The 12,669-nt window shown below is 40.6% G+C and overlaps 1 protein-coding gene and 1 long non-coding RNA gene across 3 annotated transcripts in view; one reads left to right on the top strand and one right to left on the bottom strand.

Moving 5' to 3' along the window:
- Positions 1-12,627, top strand: part of HSPA12A (heat shock protein family A (Hsp70) member 12A) — a 48,772-nt gene extending 36,145 nt beyond the window's left edge. For both annotated transcript variants that reach the window (XM_081005248.1, XM_081005247.1), the window contains exons 7-12: positions 721-892; positions 2,502-2,588; positions 2,722-2,826; positions 4,173-4,431; positions 4,996-5,099; positions 5,428-12,627. In XM_081005248.1, the coding sequence (XP_080861374.1) occupies positions 721-892; positions 2,502-2,588; positions 2,722-2,826; positions 4,173-4,431; positions 4,996-5,099; positions 5,428-6,062 (1,362 nt within the window). In that variant the 3' untranslated portion in view covers positions 6,063-12,627. The remainder of the gene's footprint in view (positions 1-720; positions 893-2,501; positions 2,589-2,721; positions 2,827-4,172; positions 4,432-4,995; positions 5,100-5,427) is intronic.
- On the bottom strand, positions 2,521-12,668 carry LOC308477093. The gene is made up of 2 exons (XR_013986364.1): positions 12,529-12,668; positions 2,521-2,654 (listed from the first exon to the last, which is right to left on the bottom strand). It is a non-coding gene; the product is annotated as an uncharacterized lncRNA (long non-coding RNA).
- Position 12,669: the final 1 nt, after the last annotated feature.

Below are 12,669 nucleotides of genomic sequence, written 5' to 3'. Positions count from 1 at the left end.
TTAGGTCTGTGAATTCAGTGTGCATAACTCTGGCAGGAAAGTGTCTAGCGTTCACAAGTGCATGGTTATGTTTTTGAAAGTATTATTGGCTAGCACAAAATCTAGAAAATTAAGATATTCAGGAATATAGCAGGTATTTTAGACTACAATCCTGTACCTGCTTATCTGGGAACAAGCCCTAATAAACTATATAATAAGACGCATATAGGATTGTTATGTTAGCAGCCCAGGTATTTCCATTGCACTAGGCAACCTGCAGAACAGATTAGGTTTCCTTTACATGATTTGGCATTTTATATTCCTTACAATTAGGAAGAGTGTGAGAGCAATGTAACTGTGTTTTAATGCTGATGAGGCAGAGAAGCCAAAGCTAGTTGTCTGTTTCTTTTGGGGAAACTTTTTCATAAAATTGAACTAGATGCTTGAAAAGGAGATGGATTTACTCTTTTTAACATACCTTTTGTTTATTTTGCTATATCATATGCAGCTATGTCATTCTATTCAGTAGGGGAAATGCATGCGTCTCTCCTAGCTATGAATCCTTGAAATGAACTAGATGTTCTTCCCCCCAACCATGATATTTAGCATATGAAAATAAGAGAAGCGAAAAGAAAGAAGCATAGGTGAATGAATGAAAACCTCAGGATTCACAAAGCTACTTCACTGTGAAGGCAGCTGATCATTTCCTCTCCCCTCCTTGTTTGATTCCTTTATTCACAGGCAGGAATGGCATCCCCAGAAAACCCTGAGCAGCTCATAATTGCCCTGGAGCCAGAGGCTGCATCCATCTACTGCAGGAAGCTCCGCCTTCATCAGATGATAGACTTAAGCAGCAAAGGGCCTGTCAATGGTTATAACCCAAGTGAGACCATTGCCACTGGCTTTACACCAGGTAGGGCTGATTTAATTGAGCTATGATTAGTGCTCAACCTAATTTTCTACTCACCCTTTCTTGCCAAAATCTTTCGTAGCAAGATGTTTTCCAAATTTCCCTGCCAACTCTTGATTTTCACACTGGGAGAACCTGGATAGGTAATTGCCAGCCCTAATAATAGAAACTACCCGGTCAGGCTCATTAAAGTGTGAACTTTTCAGCTGTTCCACAGTTTTAAGTGTTTCGGAACAGTGTTATCAAATGTGAGCCAGTGCCAAAGGTGGAATAAAAATTCTGAGAACGTTTTCCAGATGGATAGGGGAATTCTATACCCATGCTGATTTTATGAATGGAAGAGAATGGAAACATGCTTAGGTTAATTGATCTGTGTCCGGTTGGGGGGGGGGACGAGCAGCCAACCCAACACCTGTATTGCTGTAGCTTACCTGGACAGGGGTGGGGCAGGTTGGTTGCTAGGTCAAGGCTGCTTGGACATACCAGCAGGAGCACCACACTGGCTCTACCTATGTGCCTGCACAGCCTTCCCCTTGCCATCATCTCACCCCAGCCCTGTTTAGGGTAAGCTGTAGTGACGCCAGTCTTGAGTGGGTGGCTCTGCTCCAGCACACAGGCCACTGCTGCCTAAAAGGGATTCAAAGTGTGACATAACATCTCTGTTGACGAGTGTGAGCATAAAATTAGAATACTATTTCTTCCAGATTACCTGTTCCAGGCACTGGGGAAACAAATGTTTTGAACATCTGTTGAAACATTCTCATGGGAAAGTTCCATCAAAACAACCAGGAATTGTGCAAGACTGCAATTCTGGGGACAGCTGTACATTAAGCAAGGGAATAGAGTGGATGACCTTCCAATTCTGTGGTTATATGCTACTCCTAGCATGATATTAAAAGAGTAACTTCCAACCTGTTGTTTTCCTTGATCTAAAGAAAACTATGATGCCGCATTCATTCATAGTACAAAGAGTGCTTGCAATTAAAACAGTTATTCTTTCTTTTTTAGTGATAGTAACGAACAATGTGCATATCTTGAGTCCCCAGTTCACAGATGGTTTGTTTAACGTATGCAACTCTCTTATGAGCCAGCAAAATAGAAGACGGGAGTTTGCCTTTATGCTACCATGACTCTTGAGTGTCTTAAAATCAGCAAGCAATTTTGCAGAGAACACAGTGTCTATGGCGCTGTGCATATTTGAAAAATTGGTAACACACCTGATCCCCTCTAAATATATATTTTCATATCACAAGTACTATCCCTTAATACAGATTTAATTTAGTCAGACTTCAAATTCTGTGTTGATGCGCCCTCTGCTGGCAGAATTGTGATTTATTCAGAACTAACGAAGATCCTAACAGAGATTGTGATTTGTTCAGTTAAAAGCCTTTAGCTGCTGCCACTGTCCTGTTTAGAACCAATTTGTTGTAAGAATTAAAGGAATGTCTGTGAATTGGGGTCATGGCTTTTATCCCCAAAACATTAGGACAAGTACTGAGCAATATGATGACTAGCCAGCTTTCAGTGTTCTTCCATTTTGCGGTCTGCAGGGTACACATCCAACTTGTTCATGCTTTCTTACAATGAGTCTTTTGTCTCTGTCATCCTCTAGCTAAAGAACACATTCGGCGTAACCGTCAAAGCCGCACCTTTATGGTTGAAAATGTCATAGGAGAGATCTGGTCCGAGTTGGAAGAAGGTAGTATCCTTTCCTGAGTCACCTTGGCCCTTGCTGCCTTTTGGTTAGACCTGTCAGCAGCAGCATCTGTGCAAAAATGTAGTTATATCATTTGACTCTAATACATGGCTTGTGATTCCTCTTATATTAACAGGCGACCGTTACATAGTTGTTGATAGTGGAGGAGGGACAGTTGATGTTACAGTCCACCAGATAAGGTTACCTGAAGGACACTTAAAGGAACTCTACAAGGCAACAGGTGAAGCTGCATTCTTCACTCCTACTCATTGTAGAACATCTGCATTTAACCAGTAGAGGGCAGCACGGCAGGGCAGTGCTGCTCACTTATGCTCTGGTGGGTCACATAGCTGCTGCTTACCAAACATACCAACAGGAGTGCCAGATTGGCTCTGCTGGTGTGTTTGCACCGTGTTGAACTCACCACTGCCTCGCCTCTCTACCTCCTGATAAGCAACCAACCGGAGGTTAGGTGAGTGGTGGTTCTGTATCATGCAGCCCACCACTGAATTTCATTGTTATTAAATGAAGTGATGGCAATGTTCACAGACATCTGTATGCTCTGTACCAAGGGAACTCTGATTCTGTACCAAGAACAAGCAGATTACGTTGTTGTTGTTACCATCACCGCCACCCACCCTTTACCAGCAGATTCTGAAGCACGTTACAGTAATCTAAAAATCAATGTTAAAAATAGTTAAAACAAATCACAGTCACAGGAATAGGGTGGGTCCTGAAAACACACATCTCAGGTGTCCAAAGCTAGCTGACAACTGCATAGGGAAGGTGTCTGAGGGGAGGGATGTTCATAACTTAGGGGCTGCCACAAAGAATGCCCTTTCCCAGACCGTATGCACCAAACTTCTGAAGTTGGAAGAATGACCAAGAGGGCTTCCACTGCTATCAGAGAAGTCTTTTATGGAAGGAGCCAGTCTTTCAGGTGTTAAGTAAATTTACATTGGTTTCTTTTTATTTAACATGCTTCCCCCATCAGTTTTTCAGGAAAGGCAAAGAGCATTGGCAATCAAAGAGAGGAGGGAGGTTTTGAAATTTTAGGAGGAGTTGAAGCCAGAAGACAAGAAATGGGAACTTCAGGAAAGGGGGAAGAGATTATAAATAGTACATTAAACTTGTGTGCCTGGACCAGAATACATAGTACATTAGTTACATATTCGTGTCTTTAAGTGTGTACTCCATAGGAAGCTTCTCCACTTTGGAAGTTCATGGATTCCAAACAAACGAATAGGGTGTTTGAAATGATTGAACATGGCTGAGTTGGGTCTATTAATTTCAGTAGGTCTCCTCTGAGCAACAGTTGAATTCCACCCATGTATCTGAATTCTGCTTATGACATGCTCTTCCTGAGGATGCTTATGCAATAATCACCCCCCTGAATTCAGAACTTAATCCCTACCAAGTGTGTTTAAGATTGCAGCTCCAAGTTTGCCTCAACTGCACACAGTATGTTTTTCTATGGCTTGATTTTCGAGTGCATATCGCAATGCCCATGCAATATTTAAAATATGTTGGTTGCATCATTCCTTAAGTGATATGTTTGATTAATGGCTCTAATTGTCTCTGATGCAGGTGGGCCGCATGGTTCCTTAGGGGTAGACTATGAATTTGAAAGACTCCTGTGTAAAATATTTGGAGAAGATTTTATTGAACAATTTAAGATCAAGCGACCTGCTGCCTGGGTTGATCTGATGATAGCGTTTGAATCACGCAAAAGGGCGGCAGCACCAGATCGGACTAATCCACTCAACATCACCCTGCCTTTCTCGTTCATTGACTACTACAAGAAATTTCGAGGACACAGTGTGGAACACGCCTTAAGGAAAAGCAAGTAAGTACTTTTAAGTTAACAGAATCCAAAGAGATTCTTGTGTTCATTGCCACACACGCAAAAAAGGAATAATCAGTCCAAGTAAGACTGAAGAAAATAAATTCCTGGCAATATGTGAAGGAGATGGCATTTTATTGTATGACATATACAAACTGCTTCATGGCCTGAGGCATCAAAGATAAAAATACAATCAAACAAACCCAACAAATTCTACAATATCTCAGGATTCAACTTTCTTAAAACAAAAGCATCTTTGGTTGGCACCTGAACATCATGGTAGAAATAAAAAACTGACAGAAGGCAAACCAAAGCAGCCTTTTCTTCAGCATGGGTGGTCTCCCACTTACTCTCCCATTACATGAAGGTGTTCTATTTATCATGGCCTTAGCTAATGTAAATAAAAAATCTCATTGGTTACATAGTGAGGATGTGACATTGGAATCCTTTCATTTCCAGCTGTTTGAAACATCTTGACTTAGTAACATTATTTTTGCTAATTGAGCAGCATTTCATTAAAAAGCATTTCTTTTAAAAGCAAACTTTCTTATCATGTTCTGTTTACAGTGTAGATTTTGTGAAGTGGTCATCACAAGGAATGCTGAGGATGAGTCCCGATGCAATGAATGCTCTTTTCAAGCCTACCATTGATGAAATCATACAACATCTCAGTAAGTATCAAGGGTGTGTTTGAATGTCTAAGGACTTTTAAAAGACCCACCAACATGAACAGACCTAACTTAGTCAATGGGGTTACTCTGAGGAGAACTAACATTGGTGGGAAAGAATGCCAAGTGAGTAGAACTTAGTTGGATACAACATTCTAGATCTGTAGAGCACCTAGCCTACTTTGATTCCTTCACAATGTCATTCTGTGAATCATATTGGATTCCTCTCATTCCATTTAGTGAGTTTTCCTGTCATTTGTCATTCTGTTCTCTTAATACCTGCAAAGGTATTACTGTTATTCTGACCATGTGGATTTCCCTCTCCACCAAGGTGATTTGTTTGAAAAGCCAGAAGTAACTAATGTGAAGTTCCTCTTCCTGGTGGGCGGATTTGCTGAAGCTCCGCTACTACAGCAAGCTATCCAGAATGCTTTCGGCTCCAAATGCCGAATCATTATTCCTCAGGATGTGGGGCTCACAATCCTCAAAGGAGCAGTCTTATTTGGTCTGGATCCTGCTGTCATTAAAGTGCGCCGCTCTCCCCTGACCTACGGGGTAGGAGTCCTGAATCGTTACGTGGAGGGCAAGCACCCTGCAGAAAAGCTGCTAGTGAAAGATGGCACCCGCTGGTGCACGGATGTCTTTGACAAATTTATTTCTGCTGACCAGTCGGTGGCTCTTGGGGAGACTGTGTCGCGCAGCTATACACCTGCCAAGCCTTCACAGCTGGTCATCGTGATCAACATCTACAGTTCGGAACATGACCACGTCAGTTTCATTACTGAGCCAGGGGTGAAGAAGTGTGGCACTCTGCGCCTGGATCTCACAGGAACTGATACGTCCGCGCCAAGCAGGAGGGAGATCAAAACACTAATGCAATTTGGGGACACTGAGATCAAAGCCATGGCAATTGACGTTGCCACTTCTAAAAGTGTCAAAGCTGGTATTGATTTCCTAAACTACTAATGCTCCTCCCCTGCCCACCACCCATTAGTTCAACACTCTGTTCTCTCATTTTTCATGCGTCACCAAAATGGACTTGCATTTCAGCCAGACAGAAAAAGGAGAGAACCATTAGAAAGGAAACATCAGGCATTTTTGTTGTCGTTGTTCTCAAAATTATCTGTTCAGGAATCCGAAATTTACATGGTTATCAGGTGCTAAACATGAAACGGAATAATCCAAAATGGCTAAATGCATTGTGAGAATTAGTCGTTGAAATATCACTGCCCTCTTGATGGGGAAAACAAATAGTTTTACTGGAAGTATTCCACATGTGCTGTATTTGGGGCCCCAAATGTCAAAGCTCATATTCATGGTCCTACATTGAAGACCCTAATGCAGCAAATGGCAGGCTGTCTCACTGACACCAACAAGTGCTTCGGACAGCAGGAGGTCATCACTGCAGCCCTAAGTTAAAGTGGTCCTCTCAAGTGCTGCTGTTAATTGTCAGTGGAGATTTATAGGTCTTTAGCAGTTTTAAAACCAGACCTCTCTTATTTATATGCTTTAATACGAGTGCTAGAGGTGAAGTATCTAGCCTTTCTTTGTAAAATATGAAAAAACAGCACTTACCACCCAGGCAAAGTACATTTACTTGTTGGGGATATATGGTGACTGCTTCTGGTGGCTTTTGCTTCTGTTTTAGCAAACTTCCAAGCCACAAAGCAGATTTGTTAAGGCTGCAGCCCATTTAAAGGAATCAATTAAATTTGCAAAACATTCACTAAGTATTGCAAGGAGCATACATTTCAAATTAGCAGTCTCATCTTAGGACAGGCACATCCTTTTTAGGTGAAGGGAAAAAGGATGATGTTTGCCACCTGCAGTTTGTAGAAGTAGTTTGTATAAATACACATTGTATTTAAAACAATGTGTTGGATCCAGACTTTGTGATCTCTAGAGCAGACCCACTGAAATCAATGGCACAGGCTAATTGATCAAGTGCAGTGATTCCAGTGGATCTACCCGAAGTGTTAATCTAACCTGATTAATCCAGGAATAGGGGAACCTGTAGCCCTCCAGTCTCCACCAGTCCCAGTCAGATCACCAATGGTCAGAGATGATGAGAGTTACAGTCCAACAACATCTGAACGCTCTCCCTGGATTAGCCATTAACATTGCAGCCCAAGTATTTGAGTATTTCTTCTTTTTTGTTCATTGGAAAGAGAAGTTTTTTTAAAAGTCTCCCTTCTCAACAGTTTTTACAAATTTAAGAGTTCCCACCTCACATTTTACTTTGGGACTTTATGTGGTAGGTAGGGATTTTTATTTTTTAATTTTTTTAAAAAAAAAACATACTTCCAGCTAGCTGTTGGGCAGACCTAATGCAAAAGAAATGAAGGGGTATGGTGGCAGTAGCTGCCCAGAAAGCACCTCTATTCTCAGGTTGGAGAAAGCAAGGAGCCATTTTCACTATCTCTCTCATACTTGTTAAGAAACAGGAAATATATACTGTGTTGGTCCTAGAAAGTGAGATCCAGTAAAAGAAAAGGGATACCAGTAAAAGAAAAGGGCCAACTTATTTCACCTGTTCATGAAAGAACTATATAAAATGCTTATTGTTATTTAGAATGATTCATCAGGAAAAAAGAAAACAGGTTGTTATATCCACAACTCTACAGAGAATAGTTAGTTACTGTACCTGTCATTCATTTGCGTCCAAAATACCATATTTTTTGCTCTATAAGACTCACTTTTTCCCTCCTAAAAAGTAAGGGGAAATGTGTGTGCATCTTATGGAGCAAATGCAGGCTGCGCAGCTATCCCAGAAGCCAGAGCAGCAAGAGGGATTGCTGCTTTCACTGTGCAGCAATCCCTCTTGCTGTTCTGGCTTCTGAGATTCAGAATATTTTTTTTCTTGTTTTTCTCCTCCAAAAACTAGGTGTGTCTTGTGGTCTGGTGCGTCTTATAGAGCGAAAAATACGGTACTTGCTTTCCCATTCTCTTCCATTGATGTAACTGTATACCCAGCCCTGAAAAACATAAGCAATGAAGTGGGCCATTTCCAGCTTTCCTCCTCACCAGCTTCTGTGATAAAGTACATCCGGAAGAAGCTTAAAATTTATTGGGGGTTGGGGGGAATTGCCAGGAGATACTGTACATATAGGCAGGACAGCTGTATTGCATTTGGCCTGCAGAGGGAGCATGAACACTGGTTTCTCCAAGAAATGAAGACTCTCCTGCCCCTGCTCCCACACAACCTAAGAAAGGAACAAGGCACATATCATGAGCACTGCCAGCTTCAAAACTCTCAAAAGCTTTAGGCAACAAACTAGATCCCTTCCCGGTGTGAATTAGAGCAGCTGAACATAAGAAATCCCCCCAACACAGAAGTTGCTTTAAACTGTGGTGTGATGTGGCAGTTTTGCCATTACTACATACCAAATGTGATTAGAGGTGGCTTGGGGAAAATATGTTTCTCTGTGCTGCAGGTCCTTCAAGACTGGCAATTTGCAGCGTGGAGGCAGCTTCCATGCCATGCAGTCTAAAGCCACAATGCAGGGCTTTTGATATGTAGTCACTTCCAGATAGACTGGATTTGCAGCCAGACACCCTCAACACCGATGGAGAAGGTCAGCCATGTTTCCCCGCCCACAACATTTTGAAAACGCATTGTGATCCACTGAACCCCAGTCATGCATCCAACGCACCAGAACGTTAACCGTAATTGTGTAGTTACACCCTTTTCCAGTTAGCTATGCATGAGTGAAAAGCCATAGACCCTTTTTACTTTTAAAAATGTAAGATTATTGATCAGGCACTTATATTTTAGGGGCCATTGTGCAAATGCTTAAAAATTCAGTGAAGAATTTTAAAGGGGCCCCATTTGCATTATATCCATTATATAATTCCCTGATAGAATGTGAATAAGCTTTGCTGAATTAGCCATCACAGGAATGGACTGGATAATTCTAGTCACAGTATCTAGCTTGCTGTTCCTTAAATAATTATTCTACTGAATAATTAGAAAGTGTGCATGCTGGCTTTCCTTTGTTTTCATCCTGTCTGCTGTGTTTTAAAGGCAAATGTTTTGTTTTTCTGTATGTGTAAGTGTGTGTGGCCTTCCATGGTTTACAAATAAGCAACTCCTTTGGGTGAGCTATGAACAATATTACGTGATGTATATACAATATTTAAATATTGTACAGATGCTTTCTTTCTAAAGTGCTATTTTCTTGTACAGAGTGCTCTTTACCTCTGTTGATTTGCATTCAGTGGTTAATTTTAAATAACATAGTTTCACAGTCTGCTTCAGTAATTATAGGCTTTTAAAGATGGTGAGATATGAAATGCACAACGATGATCTTGTAATAACAGGAGGGGAGTATGAAGAGTGTCAGACAATCCCACACTCTTCTTGCTATGCAAAGAATAGCATACAGAAACACCTTTGGGTTTTGAATTCTTTTTAACAGCCCCAGTTCCATTTGAAGTACCGTAATGCATAGGAATGACAATGGTTAAAGTCCTTTTGTACATCAGGTCTTCTTCTCCTACCTGAAAACTAGGTGATCATTTGGGGCATTTATTACCCCAAATGATCTCCAGTTTCAAACCGTATGCTTTATTTCAATGATATCTCTTTATTCCTAGATTCAGGCTAAACACAGACCACCAGCCACATATGGAGAGTGCAGCTTGCTGCCTGCCAGGTACTCTAAAAAAAATAGAGGGATTCTCAAGTACCAGAATGGCCACAAAACATGGCCGGTTCATTGCATTTGACTTGGTGATTTGCCAGCCGTGCAGGCCCCTACTAGACTAGAACAGAATGCATATGTCGTCATAAGCTAGAACACCAGGGGTGGCAAGCTGGAATGGCAAAAGATTGCTTGATATTAATTGTGTTGGACTCCTTTCGGTCTTCTACATCTTCTGATAGGCAATTGCTGCCTGGAAGATACAACACAAGATCATCTTGCATGACTGCTTCCTTGCTTTGTGACATGGCTCTTCCCAGAATCCCAGTTGTCTTGGAAGAACATTGTTTCAAGTTGTTGCATCTTTGACATGCAGTCAAAGGAGCAGGGGCCTGGTATAACCAAGCACCTGCCAGGGCCAAGGATTCCACCACCAGTCTTTCAAGCCCTGCTACATTGCTTCCTTTTGCAGCTTGTCCCTGTTCACCTGCCTTCTCTGAGTGAGCAATAAGCAAAAGAGCAGTAACCCAACACCTTATTGTCTCCGGCTGGGAGGTGCTGCACTGGGAAGAGATTTCATTCCGCAGGGACTCCTGCAAAATCCTTACCAAACACTATTAAGTCCCCACTGCTGGAAACTGCCAAGGTGGCAAGAAGGATCCAAAAAGGACATAGATAAATGGATCTCTGGTAGTGAGAATCTCCTAAGACACTATCCAGCCATTATTTCTGTAACTGTCAGTCATTTCTGATCCTTTACAGCAGCAGAATGCTATCTTTATATTCTTGCTCATTTTCTCCTTTCCATAACTGAGATAGTCTCATTTGCTTCTTTTCTCCCAGTCACAAAACATGATTAGATGGCCAGTCCTCAGATTACATTATATATTTAAGTTGACAAATCAGCTCTTAAAATGTTAAACTCGCTTTTCATCACACAGACAAATTTTAAATGTGGAATTCTTCAGTTTTCTAGCATACGTTCAAGAAAATGTTCTCACTACATTGTCTTTAGCCATTGCATCTATATATTTTTAAATATGGGATGTTTCCCTAATACATTGTTATTAGAAGCATGATTCCACTTTCTGTATGGAACACTACAAAGTGTACTATAAAACCTCTTACACTTTCTCTTCTGTGAACAAAAGTATGTAAAAAAATTATGTGTATTAGCATATCTGCATCAGTAGCACATTTGAATGTCTTATCAAAATAGCTGTCATTCCAGGTTAAAAGTGCTATAAACCTGCAATCCTGAGATTTCGGTCTATAAATTATCCACAAAATTATCATACCAAACTTTTTAAGTTTTCCATCCTGTTCCCTAAACTTCTACAGGGATATTATTTCACTTGGATAGTAAGATAATTATATTAATCTTGGTGAGCTAAATTTTGCATAGCAATACAGCAGTTTACAAGAAAGAACTTTCGGATGGAGGTATGTGAGTGATCTGATTAATTCCCCTGATGTAATTTCCTCAGTGTGCTTGCAGCCAATGAAGGGAGGTAACTCGTGGATGGCAGCAGCTCCTTAGAAATACATCATGCAGCAAACTAACCTCTTAAGGCTGTATTCTTGCCCATCTGAATCCCTCTGAAGTACATGAAACTAAGGCAACTGCAAATACGTTGGCTGAAGTACTGTATGGGCTACTGAACTGGCTGTTATGTGTACTGAATATTTAAATATAATCAGACTTCAGTAACTAGTTTTTAAAACTCTGCTATAGTACTGTTGCTATTATTGTGAGATTTATAATTTTTAAAAAAGCTTATTTCCCCCACCTCATCTTCATCAGCCCCCCAAAAGTGGTATAATTTTGCTGGGCATGCTCTCTGCCACTTAGAATCCATCCCTATTCTCCCAAATTATAGCAAATTAGGTTTGGTGTCTAAGGGAACCTTTTAGAAATAGAATGTGATGCTATACCTATAGGCTTTTGTATGAGCCCTATGCTAAATTTAAAGGAAGTGGCACATGAATGTTCACTTGTAAGTACCGTAGAAACTGGTAAAGTGATAGATGTTTGCCAGATGAGAGTAAGAAACACAATTTTCCATGTGTTTTCTGCTGCAGGGTTGGTTGATTGTTGTTTACAGATCTTGATCAATAGAAATTTAAGGGAAAGGTTCTGCTCTGTGCCAAATTACAGAGACCCAAACTTTTACCCTGACAGCAAAACTTGCTTTGCTTTCTGTGGAAGTTTCCATCTGAACCCAATCATGGAAAACTAAAGCAACTTACCATAAACCTGGACATTAAAAATGATGGCAGAGTTTATAAAATACTGTGAGTTGGATGCGGATTAAGTTGAATTTAGTTCCCATTGAAATAAGCGACATGATTTAAGTCATGACAAATGTTTCATATTGATTTCAAAAGGAACTAAATTCAACTAAGTGCAGTACTATACATGTTTACTCAGAAGTAGGCCCTGTTGAGTTGCCAGGTAAGTTGGTATAGGATTGTCTTAAACTGGATCCATCCCAGTGCTATTAAAGAAACCTCAACCAATGCTCTAAGCACCTTGCAGTAATCCAAATAAACAAGCATTGAAATATATTATTAAAAGATGTAATTTTCTTGCAGTGATGTAACGGCAGTAGCAAAACTGCATTATTTACACACTTTAAAATCCACAGCACATTGTGTAAAGGTTGTTGGGCATAATGCTACAATATTCATCTCTGCTTTGATAATTCATCAAATATATTGTAAAAAAATAAATAAACATCCGATCATTGTAATCTCATTCAATTTCTTCCCTGTGCAAGACTACAAACCTCACTTAAAGTCCTGGAGCAGATCACAGCTTTTCACTGTTGCATCTTCTGAGTACTGTGCTCTTCAAAATGTGTCAAATAAAACACAGTAAACTGTGAGGGAAGATGTCTTCTGCTGATTATTTATGGCTCCTGTGTTAA

The sequence above is a fragment of the Podarcis pityusensis genome (genome assembly GCF_964106645.2).
Source record: "Podarcis pityusensis genome assembly, chromosome: 5".
NCBI classification, from domain to species: Eukaryota; Metazoa; Chordata; class Lepidosauria; order Squamata; family Lacertidae; genus Podarcis; species Podarcis pityusensis.
The sequence above is the reverse complement of the archived record's forward strand: the minus strand, read 5'-3'. Positions and strand labels throughout refer to the sequence as shown.